Raw genomic sequence first — 16,634 nt, 5'->3', positions numbered from 1 at the left:
TGACATTGTGGCTTGGAAAATTCCATTTATTGCCAAGCATGATTGTATATTTAATTAAATGTAAAGCCATCTATCACTTCTATGCATTTGGTGTAGAAGAAGAGGACTTCAGAGTGCCCTCAGTCTACCATGTTCAATGGCAGTATGGTTGTAAGTTCTGAATAAAGCCTGGGGAAATTATCATGGCTGTCTCTCTGCTCTGAGAGTCAGGATAGGGCAGGAATAGGAAAGCAGATCCTATTTGATAAGACATGATGTAACTTGGCTGAGTGAGGCAGGCTGAGCAAGAGACAGGACAGGGACATGGCAAAACTGAGTGGAGTGGTCTGGCTATAGTAGGACAAGATCTGGAAAGAGGTGTACAGGATGAAAATAATGTGAGGCTACTCACATGATGGCTTTTGGGAGATAACTGTAAGCCTGATACCGGATGTATAGGAAACCTAGAAGCATAATAATGGCCATTTTGAATAGAAGTATAAACCTTAGTCATATGTACATTAGACCTCTGCCTCTAAAGAAACTACTTCTTGGAATGGTTCCTGGAAACTGATGCTTTCCAAGATGGTTCTCAGGAGGCTAGAGTCCCTGGGAGCATCCAGAGAGGTCTCTGGGGAGAAGATCCACAGTGGATGCAGGTCTGTGAGCACCCAGAGCCAGATAAGTCCAATTCAAGTTACGAGTCTTCCACTTGGGCCAAGTCACTTCATCTCCCTGGACCTCTGTTTTCTCTTCTTTAAAATGGGATTAATTGTGGCTCCTATCTGCTGGGGTCATGGTGGGAATGAAATGAGATATGTTTGAAAGTTCATTAATTTAACCAAATCTCCAGTACAATGTCTGGGGAGGTGGGGCATCTTTGGAAAAGTCTCTGGGGCAAGATCTCTGCAGGGGATGGTGGGGCATTCATGCATTCATCTAGAGTCCCACCTCCACTAGGAGGTAGGAGTAGCATGGTAAGAGTTTGCATTTTAGAAATGTTACCCTGGCTGAGTCTGGAGGGTGCATTGGATGGAGTCAATTCCAGACTCAGAGAGGCCAATCAAGAGGCAATTGCAGGCTTCTAGGCAAGAGATGAGGGTGGGCTAGACTAGGATAGGGTCAGCGGGGGTGGAGAGGAAGAGTGTGTGGAATTGGGGATTTGACGCCTGAACTTCTAATTTTTTTGCAGGATCCCACAGCTGAAGATTTACTTCAGTTATCAGGCAACAGCAATGAGAGTTCCATGGATTCTTTCCTTCAGACATTTGAGGAAATTGAGGAGTTCCTCCAGGACCTCTCTGAGACACTTAAGGCAAGAACCCCAGCTGCACCAGAGCCACAGCTCTTTATACCTCTGACTGCCCATGGTGAGGACAGCCAACATGAGTCAATCCAGAGCCAGGTAATGACTTCCCCCACAATTCTGATTTCTGCTTGTTCTAACATCCCTGGGATAGTCCTTGTCCAGAACTCAACACCACCCCCTGTTAAAGCCCTTGATATGCCCCCTGGAGACCTAAGTGAGACTTTTTCCATGGGCCAGGTGACCTCCTTTGATCAGAGAAAACCCACAGCAACCTCCCAGAGGACAGATGTCACTGACACCCCGAAGACATCATTCAGTGATTGCCAAAAGACAACCATCACTGCCAACAAGATGACAATCCTCAATGAAGGTAGCCAGATGAAGACCCTCAGTGATGACCAGACCCTCTATGGAGGCCAGATGACCTTCAGTGGGGACCACACCCTCACTGAGTACCATACAATGACTTCCAGTGGTGACCAGACCCTAAATAGGAGAGAGATGACAACCGTGTGTGAAGAGCAGGTGAATACCCTCAGTGATGACCAGACCCTCTATGGAGGCCAGATGACCTTCACTGGGGACCAGACCCTCTATGGAAGCCAGATGACAGCGCTTAAAGGGGGCTATACAGTGACCTTCACTGGTACCCAGACCTTCACTGGGGACCAGATGACAACATACAGTGGTGACCAGACCTTCTATGGGAGCCAGATGGTGACTTTCGGTTGTGACAAGACCCTCTATGGTGGTCAGATGATGACCCTTAAGGGGGACCATATGACAGCCTTCACTGATGACCACGCTCTCTGTGGAGGCCATATGATGCCACATCGATCGTCATTGCCATACCCAGGATTCCTGTACTTTCCAAGTTCCCATTTGATCCAAGGACAATCTCTAGAAAAGCAGAAGTGGAACCTCAAGACCCAGAGATGTCAGTTCCAGAAGAATCCTGACATTTTGAAGCCCTACACCTGCACATACCAGGACTGTGGGAAATCGTATACAAAGCCTTCCCACCTCCGAATCCATGAGCGCAAACACACTGGTGAGTGAGGGCCAAGGGATGAGAGTGGCAGGCAAATGACTAAAGATTTGTGTCTTGTAAAGTTTTGGGATCATTTGAGATTGTTGCCACCTCCCCGTAAGTCTGGGACCACTAGAAAAGGTTGGCAAATTTGAAAGGGTGGATAAAGCAGTCCTAAGGACAGACTCTAGTTCTGGGCCAGAGCCAAACGCTGCAGCCTTTTGTGGTGTTGACTGTGCTGGGATGATGGGAATAAGTGGAGGGATTTGTTTGCCCTCTTAGGATGGTCTTGACCCTACCTCTACTCGGACTGTCACTCCGTGGACTCTCTTTAGGCCCAACAGACACACCCCTCCCTCAACCTCCTTATTCCCCTACTGACTTTCCTGCTGACCCCTGCTTTTCCTCCTATTTTTCTTTTTCTCTTCCTTTCCCTCCTTCACAGTTTTCCTCTTATCCTTCCAGCTCATGGTGCCCTCCTTCTCTTCGTCTTTCACTCACCCCCTCCGGTCTCCTCTCCGCTGGCTCTCCCTCTCCCACGCCAACATGCTCAAAACATTTTTCTTCTGCATTCACTTTCAGCTTCCCTGTCCCACGCTATCCTGAAGCATGACAAGTCTCTCTCTTTCTCTCTCTGGTCCAGGGGAGAAGCCCTACGAATGCGATGTGAAGGGATGCACGTGGAAATTCTCCCGTTCAGATGAGCTCAGCAGACACAAGAGAAAGCACAGTGGGGAGCGACCCTACCTGTGTACCAAATGCAACAGGACTTTTGCACGATCTGATCACTTAAAGCAGCATCAAAGAGTCCACAGATAATTTTTGCCAATGACTATGAACCCATCAGCCCACGAGGAAATGAAAACAGCTGAAAGAGTCTCCCTACTAAGACTTTGTTTGCTCGGCACCTAGCACTGTGCCAGCATGTAGTCAGCGCTTAAATATTATTTGTAAACTCTTAAGGTTTTCATTTATTTTTTTCTAAAACATACAAGGAATACATGTATGTATTTCAGTAGAATCAGAAGCACTCTTCCTTCCCTCCCCTCTCCAGGGGTGACTATTTTTATCAGGGCGCTATGAATCCTTCTAGATCTTGCTCTGTGCATTTACCTCTGTGTGTACATGTAAAAATGTACATATGTAGACGATTGAAATGTAGACATAGTGCAGATTTGTAAAGAATGTAGTATTCTGTATCTGAGCTCATGTTTCTTTGGAGCTCCATTTCTATGGGGTTAAGAGAAGGGGAACACTTGGTCACTTGAGGTATTAAATGGTCCCAGAATAAATGAAACGTATTTGGATGAGTACTTAATCAATTCAAAAGTTGAACTTCCCGTCATGACTGTTTCGTCTCTCAGGCAAGGTGTCTCCCTTTCCCCTCTGCCTCCTCAATGTGCTCTCATTGTGGCGTTGGAGGAGGGGTCGGTTAAGTGTAGGCTGCCAGGGGAGGGATCTAGCCTTTCCCCTGGGCCTTGGGCCCTTTTCTTCACTGCCTCTGCTGACACGTCCGCAGCCGGGGTGACCTGTGGTCTGTTTCTTTGCGTGGGCACGGCTTGGTAACTGCTCCTGAGGAGCTCAGCCATCTTTCCCTGCTGACTAGGCCCTTCTCCCAGCTCTTGCAGGCCCTGCCCTCTTAGCTCTGACTTTGACCCATCCAATCCCCAGCTCGTGTAATATGCCCCTGGCACAAAGATCTGGGTGGAGTCAAGGATGTGATCTGGTCCACTCCTCATTTCCAAGGAGGGCACATTGAAAAGCGCTTTCCACCCAGAGCTCTGAAAGGGAGCGGAATGCAGATCCCCTGGGCTTCACTTTGCGCTGCAGCATTTGAGCTTCTTCTTGACCCCCAGCTCTCACCTCACAGAGGCCCCAGAAGCTAGATCCCTGAGTCTTTGAGGAACCCAGGTAGCATTTTAAAAATTATATCTTAATGTTGTATTTGATATTATATGAAATAATATCTGTAAGTTATAAGTATAAAAAAAAGATCTCTGAGAGCCCATTACCAAATGGCATGCAGGTAGGTGTCAAGATGGTCAATTAGGACAATGAGACAAACTGAAAGTAACAATCAAGCTTCATATGTTTACTGCCACAGAGCAAGCAAGGTGCAAAAAGAAGAGATGCCAGCTCCCCGATGTTCCATCTTTCTCCATGAAACAGCATCAGGCAAGGGTTAAGTGACATGCAGTGCAGATGGGGGGAATTCTCTCACTGTCCCAAACTAAAAAACCTTTTTATGGAGTGGGGTAATGGATGAGGAAGAAGGGAAAAGGCTAGGAGTAGAAAAGTACTGAGTCAGATGGGGGAAAATAGTGCCTCAGCCAAGGCCCCCAGTAAGGAGACTAGGAATGCAGATATGCACATGAGCATGGCTGGCCTGTGTGGTGTGTCCTTGGCAGCAACTCCCTTCAGAAATTTGCAATGCACTGCTATGCACCAAGTCTGGTGTGGGGAGGGCAGCTTCCCCCCGTAAGGCCTGCCAGGTAGTCTTGTAATTACCTATGGTTGGGCCTGAAACATCACAAGTAGGATTTTGGCCTGGAACTAGGCTCTTTGACTCCAGCCCTTGATCCTTCAAGGCCTGAGCAGGAAGCATAGGCTACACTACCATGGACACAAATGAGCCAGACATTGAGGGGTTGTGACCAAGCTGAGTCATCAGTTCGAGGGCTGTGATCAAAGTCACTCCAAGTAGGACGATCAGGCCTTCCTGGACGAGTGAATTTAGTCATGAGCCCCAATGGCTGTCAAGCCAGAAAAAGATGTCCCTTAGCTCATTAGAGTGTACTCTAGAGAGCCAGGAGGGGTTCTGTCTAAGCATCCTCATGGACTGTTCTATTTGGCCAGTCTCATTGATCCAAGTGTTGGCAATCACACAGACCCCCCTCCTTGGCTGGCCAGCAGTTAGCCAACACTATTCAGGCCAAAGGCTTGAGGCTGGTCTGTTGTGGCTCCAAAGCTGCGATAGTATCATTAATAACCTCAACAAGGTAAGGACAGATTGCGTATAACCTTTTTTAATTGGTTGACCCCAGAAGTGAGAATAACCACACAGTCTGTGTAGGGCAAGAGTGAGTGTAGGGGAGAAGGCCACCACCAGTATGGCCAAAATAGCTCTGGGGGCAGACCCTGCACCCTCCTCCGGATGTTCTGGGTGCCTCCTCTGACAGGAGTGAGTTTATATTTAGGGAGGTGTTTTGCTCCTACAGAATCAGTTGCAGCAATGTATCATGTCCACATTAACAAGCTTGGTACACTTGAGGTACTAGGAAGGCCCTAATAGGCCAATGATTGCCTCTGAACGGGTGCGTACCTTTCAGCCAACTCTGGGAATTTATGGATCCGAAAGCCAAATGGTGCCACTGGCCTGTGGCACTGTTCTTCTGCCATAGGCTCCAATCAGTGAACTGAGAGGTTGCTGAGACCTGTAAGTCAAAGGCAAATGTGGATCCATGGGGCCCAGGGGAAGGGCAGCCGGGTGGCCCATTGGAAGGCCTCCAGGGAATTCGTTGGTAGATACCTCACTCTAAGGTAGCTGCCTTTCTGGTAACCCAGATGCCTTCAAGATCCCCACGTGGGTTATGAGAGCACCAGTAGCCAAAGAGACCCACCAATCACTGGGTCTCCTTTTTATTTGTCAGGGCAGTCAGCTCTAGAATGAGACATCATGCCCCTTCCCAGATAATGCCCAGGAATTTCTCTGGACACTAGGTCCTTGTGCCTTGCCTATGTTAATGGCCTGGCTATGTTGCTGCCATGCAACAGCTCTGTTGTTGTATGTGAGTCAACAGGGTGTCCAGTCCTTGTTTGATGGTGCCCTTGTCTGGGTCCACCAGGAGGATGTCATCAATATGAGGAAGGCTAGTGCTTCCTCCAGGAGCAGAACTTTTTCCAGATCACATTGATGACAGATAGCTGGAGAATCTAGGTAACCTTGTAGTAGGACATTAAAGGTGTACTGCAACCCACTCCACATAAAGGTAAATTGATCCTGATATTCTGGGTAGAGAGGGGATGAAGTTTCCTCAGCTTGAGCAATAACCTCGGTGATAGTCACAATATCAGGTCCACCAGGGCTATGGCACTGAGCCTCCTATAATCGATGGTGAGTCTCCAGACACCCAAGGCCTTGAGCGCAGGCCAGACGGGGCTACTCAATGGAAAAATCGTCTCATAAACTTTGGCTTCCTTGAGATCGGCAATGTGAGCAGTTATTTTTTTTTTTTCTCCCCCAAGCAGCCAATATTGTTTTGGGTAGACAATGATAGGTAACTGAGTAGATTCACAGGCCATCCATGTGCCCTACTAAAATGCAGCAGTTCTTAGGCATCTGGGGCAAAGGCAGGTAGGAGTACACATAGACAATACATCTATACCCATAATACATTCTGTAGTGGGAGCCATAGCAAAGGAGGTTTGCAGGGACCTGAAAGGACCCACCCATAGCTGGGCTTGGGCAAGGGTCCCAGTGGTCTTGGCCTCAAACCCCAAACCAGAGAGCTTTATTTGTTTCCCCCTCATCCTGGAGCCGGGGTTTCAGGGATCACAGTCACCCGTGCACTAGCAGCCAAAGGCCCAAGAAGTGCAATTCTCCGGTACATCCCCACTGAACCTTGCCCTTGGCATAGGGCCTCCGGTCCCCCATTGGGGGCATGACCCCTAGTCTTATTTATTTTTGAATGCCAAGAGGTCCAGGTAAGATTGGCAGATGGGAAAAAGTCATTTTCCCGATTCATCTCCAGGTTCACTGGGAGCCCCATCAGGTGTCCCACGGGCCAGTACTTGGCCCTGAATTCCTTGGCCTGTCAGTCTCCTCCTTTGAGACTCTGTCATCCAGTGATCAAATTCACACATCTTTTTGGGAAGCCTTTGCCCAGGTTGCCCGGCAGAGGGCGCCAGGTTATTACTCTTACGCTGCCCTTTTTTTTTTTTGTGAGGAAGACCAGCCCTGAGCTAACATCTGCCAATCCTCCTCTTTGCTGAGGAAGACTGGCCCTGGGCTAACATCCGTCCCCATCTTCCTCCACTTTATATGGGACGCCGCCACAGCATGACTTGCCAAGCGGTGCGTCGGTGCGCGCCCGGGATCCGAACCGGCGAACCCCGGGCCACTGCAGCAGAGCGCACGCACTTAACCGCTTGCACCACTGGGCCGGCCCCTTTACGCTGCCCTTTGTCCTGGTCAGTCTTTGCTATTTTGCCAGTGGCCGCTTTTTTTTCCATGTGTGGGGATTTGTCAGTTAAGACTTAGACTGTTGTGGACGGATTGACCCCACCTCACAAGGAGGTTTAATGGGGCCTGGTGACCAGCGCCAGCAGGAACAGCACAGACAAACCTGGGTATTTGAGTCTGGCTAACAGTCTTACCATCTACTGTTCTCAATCCCTCATTGTAGATCAAGGGACCACAAGGGTGGCTTGCAAGGACGCTATAGCCCCTGCAAGTGTGGTCCAAACAAGGAACTTGTCACAGGTGGGCCAAAGCTGTCAGAGCCGAATAGCACCCAGTCTAGGACGTTTGCACCCTCTCATCCCCTCTTCCTCCTTAGGCAAGGTGGCCACCGTCAGGGCACTTCAAAAAAGCGAGTCTATAGTAATGCATCCCCAAGGCACCACTCTCCATCACTAACTGTAACAAGATCATCCTTTTCATTGTGGAGGCAAGCTGACCAAGTCTCTAAGGTCTCTTTGAGCCACTGGGCAAAGTGATCCCAAAGGACTCTACACCCTTTTCTTGAAGGCATGAGTCTCAACAACATGCTGCATCGCAGGATGTCTGCTGGCACCAGGGACCTGCTCAGAGCCAACGACAGTCACTGCATGCGGCTCAGCGTGCTGAGTCTCTGACAGCTTCTGGTCCCGTTGCCGCAGGACCTTGCGCAGTAGCCAGGGAACTGCTTCCTTAGCTTTCCTAGAGACCCTCTGCTGGATTTCTAATTTGACCCACTGGGCAAGCTCAGCCAGGGAGCTGAGGACCAAAGGTTCCCTTCAGAACAGAAAAGTTTCTGTAAATAACCCACTAGCACTCCCAAGGCCCATTGGCATGGCTGTGGAGGTGCCCCCACGGGACACTCAGACTGTTCATTCTTCAAAAACAGCTTCATGCTCAATTGGCCACCATGCTCGCTGCATTAATTTGTTGAGTTGCTGGGTGCCTAGATGGTTAATCAGGACAACAAGCCAAAGTGAAGGTGAAAATCGAGGCTTTATTCACTTACCGTGACAGCACAAGCGAGAGGTGAAAACAAGGTGCTGTCTCCCTAATGCTCCATTTTTCCCCGAGGAACAGCACAGGGCAAGGTCAGATCAGTGCAGGCAACAGGGGAATTACCTCACTGCTCCTGCCTTCTTATGGACCTGGGGGAGGAAGAGGAGGAAGGGCTAGGAGTGGGAAAGTTCCGAGGCGGAGTGAGGAAAAGTGGCTCACCAGGGCCCCCAGTAAGGAGGCCTCAGAGTGGGGGTGACCGGGCTGAAAACGCAAATGTGCATATGAGCACATCTGGCCCACCAGGGCCCTGAGTCCTTGCAACTCCCTGCAGAAAACTGCAGCGCTCTGGCTGTGCGCCAGGTCTGGTATGAGGAGAGCAGCTTTCCCCTCACGTGAGATTAGCCAGTCAAAGACTTATGGTCAGGCCTAAAAAAAAAATCATACATAGGCTTTTGGCCTGAAGCCAGACTCTTCACCTTATCTAAAAATTGGAATATTATTGATACTTTTGTATCTACCTATGTGCTTCCCCCATCCAACCCTCTGTCTATCCTCCGGAATTAACTACTACTCTGAATTTTGTATATAGAAATTCCCTTGATTTCCTTGTATAGATTTATCACAAATGTATTTATTCAAAAAAAATGTACATTTTCTTATTTTGAGCTTCATATAAATTATATTAAGCTCTATATAGTCTTCTGGAACTGGGTTGTTCTCAACTCAACATTATATTTCTAAGATTCATCTACGTTGTTGCTAGGACCAAAAAAAAACATTCCATAACAACCCCAAACAAAACTTCCATGCATTATCAACACACTAGGGTGAGGAGGAGACAAAAGAGATATGAGAGTGAACTTGGGTATGATGTTAAGTGCAACCACCATAAAAAGAAAAAGATAATATGAGCCATTCCTCATTATCCAAATCTAATCTGCTGCACAGTGAATTTTTAGACATTAACCTAAATATGAAATGTAGTAACACATTCCCAACCCATCCAAAAAACCCCAACCACTTTCCTCAAATTTCACCAAAACGTTCATATAACAACCCACCAAGGATTTCACATTATATAAAGCACTAACACCCTCAATTACATATTTATTTAAAACGTAAGGAACTCATTAGTAGACATGGTGGTGTGCAGTATGCAATGATACTGCACAGTATTGGATGCTAGTTGCATTCTCCACAACAAACACACTCTGTGATTGCATCAGTCTTAGTCCAATCAGGAGAGAGAAAGCACACAGTGATTTACACAGGGGAAGTTTAATATAAAGAATGACTGAACTATGATACAGGAGTCACTATAAGATGTAAGAGAACACTATATGGTACCCTAGGGCTGAGAGAGAGTGCCTAAGGAAGGGCAAGCTTGAAAGATGAGCTCTGTCTCTAAGGTGGGGGTTCAGATCTCATTGAAGAATATGCAGTTGCAGAAAGTGGATGGCAGAGAAGTTTGTTGGTTCGTAGTCACTTGAGAAGCAGACCTGGTCCGGTCATTGATCAAGCAGGAAGCAACCCTCCAGGGCGCAAGTGAGCTGCAGACAAGAGCCAGGTGCAAGGGAGGGAGTGCGGGTGCTGGTGTGAGCAGAAGGCATGGAACACACAGTGTCCATGATGGAAGGGCCATGGTGTTGGGAGGGGCAGGAGAGACACCTTGGAGTTAGCAGAGGGACGAAGGGCACTGGTGTGGGTGGGAGGCCTGGAGTGTGCAGTGTCTCCATTGAGAGGGCTGCAGGAAGGTGATCACCAGGCTGGGCTGGGGGCTGCAAGGTCAATGACTAATGTGGAACTGGTGAACAAATAGACAAAAATAGACCAGTGGAATAAAATAGAAAGTCCATAAAAAGACACAAGTACATAGGGAAAATAAGTATATGATAAGAGCGACAACTCAAATCACTGTAGTGAAGATGAACTTTAAGAAATGGTGCTGGGGGCCGGCTCCATGGCTTAGCGGTTAAGTGCATGCGCTCCGCTACTGGCGGCCCAGGTTCGGATCGCGGTCGCGCACCGACGCACCGCTTCTCTGGCCATGCTGAGGCCACGTCCCACATACAGCAACTAGAAGGATGTGCAACTATGACATGCAGCTATCTACTGGGGCTTTGGGGGTAAAAAAAAAAAAAAAGAAAAGGAGGAGGATTGGCAATAGATGTTAGCTCAGAGCTGGTCTTCCTCAGCAAAAAAAGAGGAGGATTAGCATGGATGTTAGCGCAGGGCTGATCTTCCTCACAAAAAAAAAAAAAAAAGAAAGAAAAGGTGCTGGGACAGCTGCTGAACCAACTAGCAAAAGCTAAATTCGATCTATACCTCATTCCACACGTAAGAGTAAAGTCCAAAGGGATCAGCGTTGGTAAAACTGACTGCATGAAAATAAAAATCTTACAAATGGCAAAAAAAAAAGAGATAAAATCAACAGACAACTGGCAAACTCTTAAAAATTGAGGGGAAAATACACCAAAACCCAGAGGAAAAATGGACAAAATTATCAACAGACAATTCACAAAAAATGATTTAATAGCCCATAATTATATGAAAAGAAATCTAATTATCACTTATAATTTGAAAAATGCAAAATAAAACTGCAATGACAAAGTCAGTGAAAATGGTGGCATAAGGACCTCCCAAAATTCTCTCCTCCGTAAAAGCAATGAGAAGAGCGGCAAAAATGGTTAGAATTAACATTTTCAGAACTCAGGAAATTAACCAAAGGTTTGCAGCAATCTGGTGATGATTAAACAACTTCATGAATATATTAAAAAACACCAAATGTATGCTTTAAAAAAAAGGATTAATTTTGTCATGTGAATTATATTATTTGCATATAAATTATTAAATGAATAAATAAACAGAGAATAGACAAATCTTCCACACAGAAGAATTCCAAATCATTTATGTAGAAACTCCACCTTCAGGGAGGTAGAACTGAAGCCCCCCTCCTTACTTTCGGGCTGCACTTAGTGACTTCCTCCCAAAGAGTATAGTATAGAGGAAAGAGCGACTTTACAACGGAGAAACTCAGCACTATCTCAGCCAGGTGATCAAAGTCAACATCAACAGCGGTAATAAGTCATGTGAATAGTGTGTATCCATGCTATGATTTGCAGGAAATGGCATTTTACCTCTGCAGTCTTCCTCCTAAAAACATGTAACTCAAGCTGAATCATGCGAAAAACATCAGACAAATCCCAACTGAGGGAAAGATGTTCTACAAAATATCTGACCAGTGCTCCTCAAAACTCATCAAAAACAAGGAAAGGCTGAGAAACTGTCACAGCCACAAGGAATCTAAGAAGCCATGACTCCTAAATGTTATGTGCTATCCTGGATGGAATCCTGGAGCAGAAATCTAAATAAACTATGCACTTCAGTTAATAAAAATATGTGAATATTGGTTTATTAATTGTAACAAATATACCATACTAATGTAAGATGTTAATGGTAGGGGAAACTGGGTATGGAGTACACGAGGACTCATCATCCCAGTTTTTCTAAAACTGCTCTAAAATAAAGTTTATTTAACAGCCCTCCACATGGCAATAAAATAAATCAGTGAGACTATTTATAAATGCAATGGAAATAAATTCATCTATTAAAAGAAAAACAACTTTCTCAAGATTGTAGTATTGTTTCATAGCAAATGAGCTGAACGTCCTTCAATAGAAGACTGATGAAATAAATATGGTACATCCAGATGATGGAATTCTGTGTGTCAATTTAAAAAAGATTCTGGTAGTTCTACATTTGCTTATACAGAACAGTCTCTAGGATGTCCTGATAAGTGAAAACAGCAAGAGACCCAAAGGTGTGAATAATGTGCTACTTGTGTATTATAGATAGGTCTGGAAGGCACATAACAAAAAGTAGCATCACTTCCAAGTAGAGAAGTTCAAAAGTGGCAGGCGGACTTTTCACTGAATGCTATGTTCTACCTTTTGAATTTTGTGCTATATGTACATCTTATCTATTTAAAATGTTTTTAATGAAGTAAGCAAAGGAAAAGAAGGAAGGAAAGGAGAGAAGAGAAAACTGAAAGTTAGAGAGCTTGTTTATCTTTTATCCCAATACTTAGCACAAGTAAAGGTATGATTCATAGCCTGAGGTATGAGTTGGCAAGTGAGAATTGAATGAATGAATGAATGAATGAATGAACACATGAAAGCCAAGAGACAGACTGACTTACTGAAGAGGCATTATTTTCTTGCTACATTATATGTAGGCGTGGACTAGATGTGCCAGTGTTTTCTAAAAGCCTTTTCACATGTCATTCCTTCTAGCCCCTCCCCACCCCGCCCCACACACCTTTTCTGTAACCATTCAGGGCTTCATTCTGAAGGCAGCTTCCATCCCCCAGTTTTCCCAGAACCTAGGATTCTCTTTAAGAACTGTCTCTCCAGCCTGTGGAGGGTGGCTGAATTCTACACCAGCCCAGACAGAGGAGGGGGGTGTCCTCTTCCGGACCTGGGCCAGGACTAGGGAAGTTGCCTTTGGGAGGGCATTAGCTGCAGCCCCAGATCCCCAAGCCAGGCAGCCTCCAGCACTTTCTTGACAGAAGTGGGATCATCATCATATGCACTCAGCACCGGGGGACTTGCCAGGGATCATGGCTGGGGTTGAGGGCGGACCGATAGAATGTAGTCTGAAGTTGTTCTTCTCAGCTCAAATACCTCATCCCAAACACTGCTCCTTACATTTTGCTTGACCATGCAGATCACCATCTGCCACCTTCCCCATAAGCACATGCCTACTCTTCGGCCCAGAATCCTCCATTCATCCTCCACATAAGGCAACCAGTATGGGATTTCCAAATGCAACTGTAATCATCTGTTTCTGAGTCAGCCTTCCCTGCACTTAGCTCAGAGCTCCAGGAGGAGCTAAGATCCACCTGACCCCTTGGCCACTGTATCCCCATCATTGGGATCCCTGGGAACCCAGTAGATACCCAGTAAATTTTTGATGAACGAGAATGAATAAAATGAGAGTTCCAACATGGCAGGGGCAATGCCCCAAAGACCTTTGGAAAGCGTCCCCATTTCTAGTTCTTATTTCCCATCCTTCCCCCATACTCCTTCCCAAACTATTCCACTGTACTCTCTGGAACTCCTGCTCCATAATCTGGGAACTCTCTCACATGCTCCACCTCCTCCAAGAAGCTCTCTCTTCTGCTTGCCTTCATATCCTGTTGCACGTCTGCCTTGTGGAGACCTCTCATTCTCCCCACCCCATCTACCTTTGGATCTCTCACCACAGTGCTACATAAAACCATTATTCTCCCTCCCCACCAAAACCCTATTCCATTGGATACTCCACCATTCTGCTCCTAGTCACTATTCTCCACTCACCTCCCTGGGCACTTTTGCTCATTCCTGGAATTTGTCACGTGCTTCATGTACTCTCTCTCCACTCAGGGTTTAGCCATAGTCCCGGGCACCATGCAAGAATGACCTAGATAACACCCTTCACTCTCTGCATTTCCGAAAACCTTCACCTCGGAGCCGGCAAGTGGTTAAGTGTGCACCCTCCACTGCTGGCGGCCCGGGTTCGGATCCTGGGCGCTCACCAAGGCTCCGCTTGTCAGGCCATGCTGTGGCGGCGTCCCATATAAAGTAGAAGAAGATGGGCACAGATGTTAGCCCAGGGCCGGTCTTCCTCAGCAAAAAGAAGAGGATTGGCATGGATGTTAGCTCAGGGCTGATCTTCCTCACAAAAAAAATAAAGTATAAAAAAAACAAACAAAACAAAACAAAACCTTCACCTCTACTCCACCCCAGCCACCCACTTCTATGGCCATATCTTGGATCTCATCATCCTTCTACCTCTAAAAATACCTACTTAACACCCTTATCTCCACCACCACCTTTCCAGCCTCACTCAACTATTCCTAATCTACCAGTTATCTGACTTCACTGGAACCTATCAATAGCTCAGCTGTGCCTACTCTTCAGCCTCCTCTGGACTTCACATTCCCTCACCTCACCCCATCTTAGATTCCAGAGTCCCTTGATTCTCCTGCCATTGTCCTCCACTCCCTTATCCCTTTGTCCTGCTGTGGCACTCACCTGACAAAACCCTAACCCCTGCTGACTCTAACCAACTCCTCCACAACTACAGAAGGAACTCATGCCACAGGAGAAAGTCCCTGTACCAGGAAGACTGACACTTCTATCAATTCATGGTCCCCAAGCTCAGCCAGGATCTCAACCTCGCCCTACAATCTCTATCTTTCTCTAGTCAGCTCACAACCCGCTAATGAGTCAACAACTACCCTTTGAAAAATGCCTCAAAGAGAAACTTATCACAAGAGCAGCAGAAGGTTTAGGCAAGAATATTCAGGGCAGCACTGTTCTTAATAACAAAAAAAAACTGGAAGTGATCCAATAGAATAGATAAACTGTGTATTCAGATAATGGAATACTACACAACAATGAAAATGAACAATCTCCATCTGCATGCATATTAATAAATCTCAAAACCATAATTGTGAGCAAAAACTAAATTCACAGAATTGGTTACAATATGATTCCACTTAAATGCATTTTAAAGATGGAGTGACATGGGGCCGGCCTGCTGGCGCAAGCAGTTAAGTGCACGTGCTCTGCTGCGGCGGCCCAGGGTTCACCAGTTTGGATCCCGGGTGCACACCGACGCACCGCTTGGCAAGCCATGCTGTGGCGGCATCCCATATAAAGTGGAGGAAGATGGCCATGGATGTTAGCCCAGGGCCAGTCTTCCTCAGCAAAAAGAGGAGGATTGGCAGATGTTAGCTCAGGGCTGATCCTCCTCACCAATAAATAAATAAATAAATTAAATAAAGATGGAGTGACAGACACTGGATTTACCTTCCCACCTTAAACAACTAGAGAACCAGACAAAATATATGAAGCAGTGGATTTCAGCAGTGGACAGTAGGCAGAACAGGACTGTGACCCCTGAGATGAGGGATGGAAACCAAAACAGACGGTAAAAGTCTCACTGAGTTGAGGAGACAGACTGAAGTTCGGGAAAGCGAAGGTAGCTAGAATTTATGAGGCGGAGTACTCGAGAGAATAGAGTTTTGCAGAGAGAGTGCTCAAGATCTGGAGAGGTGTCCCTTTAAGTCTTTGACCGAGTACTGACCAAGCATGAGAAGAAATTACTCAAGAGTAGAAAAAAGATCATTGAAAAGACATAGGCAGAACAGTTCTTGGAGCTCACACAGGGCTGGAAATAGTTTGTTTCCGATAGCCAGAATGCAAAGGCATAATACAGAGATCAGGCAGAATCCTCAAGATATTGCCTTGGTAGTGGGGCTAAATTAGCCCCAGAAAAAAAAAAAAAAGGCAGCTCTGGGCTTGTCCTAAAAAAGCTTAAAAGTAAGCCCCACATAAATAAAAGTTCCCTAAGAAAAAAAAAAAGTAGGCCTCCAAGGGATCCAACTAATTCTAAGAAAGTAAAATGCACACCAGAAATAAAAGCCAGCACTATTTACAGGAATAAAACAAAACCCAGCCACCAACCAGGTAAATTCACAGTTGTTTGGCATCCAGTAAAAACTAGCAGCCTCAAAGGAGGAAAGCAAGGACAATTACCAGGAGAAAAGCCAATCAACTGACACAGACTCAGATGGAACAAACGTGATGGAATTGGCACCTGAGGACATTAAAACTGCTTTTATAACCATGCTTCATACGTTCAGAAGGTAAGGGAAACATAAGCATGATAACGAGAGAAACGGAAGATACAAAAAAGGATCCTGGGCCTGCCTGATGGCCTAGTGGTTAAGTTCAGTGTGCTCCCCTTTGGCAGCCTGGGTTTGGTTCCCGGGTACAGACCTACACCACTCACCAGTGACCATGCTGTGGCGGCAACCCACATACAAAATAGAGGAAGATTGGCAACAGATATTAGCTCAAGGCAAATCTTCCTGAGCCAAAAAAAAGATCCAGACATAATTTCTAAAGTTGAAAAATTCAGTAAAACATTCTAGTTGGAACTGACAGCAGATTATACACTTCAGAAGAAAAGATCAGTTAGCTTGAAGACATCTAATATGAAGCAGAGAAAGAAAAAAAGACTGAAAAAAATGGACAGAGCATCAGTGACCT

The 16,634-nt window shown here is 46.2% G+C and overlaps 1 protein-coding gene across 2 annotated transcripts; it reads left to right on the top strand.

The window, feature by feature from the left end:
- Positions 1–1,176: 1,176 nt before the first annotated feature.
- LOC131412391 (Kruppel-like factor 18) lies at positions 1,177–3,690 on the top strand. 2 transcript variants are annotated; one of them, XM_058551970.1, is made up of 3 exons: positions 1,177–1,384; positions 1,526–2,339; positions 2,962–3,690. In XM_058551970.1, the coding sequence occupies exons 1-3, from the start codon at positions 1,226–1,228 to the stop codon at positions 3,135–3,137; spliced, it is 1,149 nt and encodes a 382-aa protein (XP_058407953.1). In that variant the 5' UTR covers positions 1,177–1,225; the 3' UTR covers positions 3,138–3,690. The 2 variants fall into 2 exon arrangements, with proteins under 2 accessions (XP_058407953.1, XP_058407952.1); XM_058551969.1 differs by having other exon boundaries at positions 1,177–2,339.
- The last annotated feature ends 12,944 nt before the right edge of the window (positions 3,691–16,634 follow it).

Source organism: Diceros bicornis, chromosome 13 (assembly GCF_020826845.1).
Source record: "Diceros bicornis minor isolate mBicDic1 chromosome 13, mDicBic1.mat.cur, whole genome shotgun sequence".
NCBI classification, from domain to species: Eukaryota; Metazoa; Chordata; class Mammalia; order Perissodactyla; family Rhinocerotidae; genus Diceros; species Diceros bicornis.
This window is presented reverse-complemented; position numbering and strand designations above follow the sequence as displayed.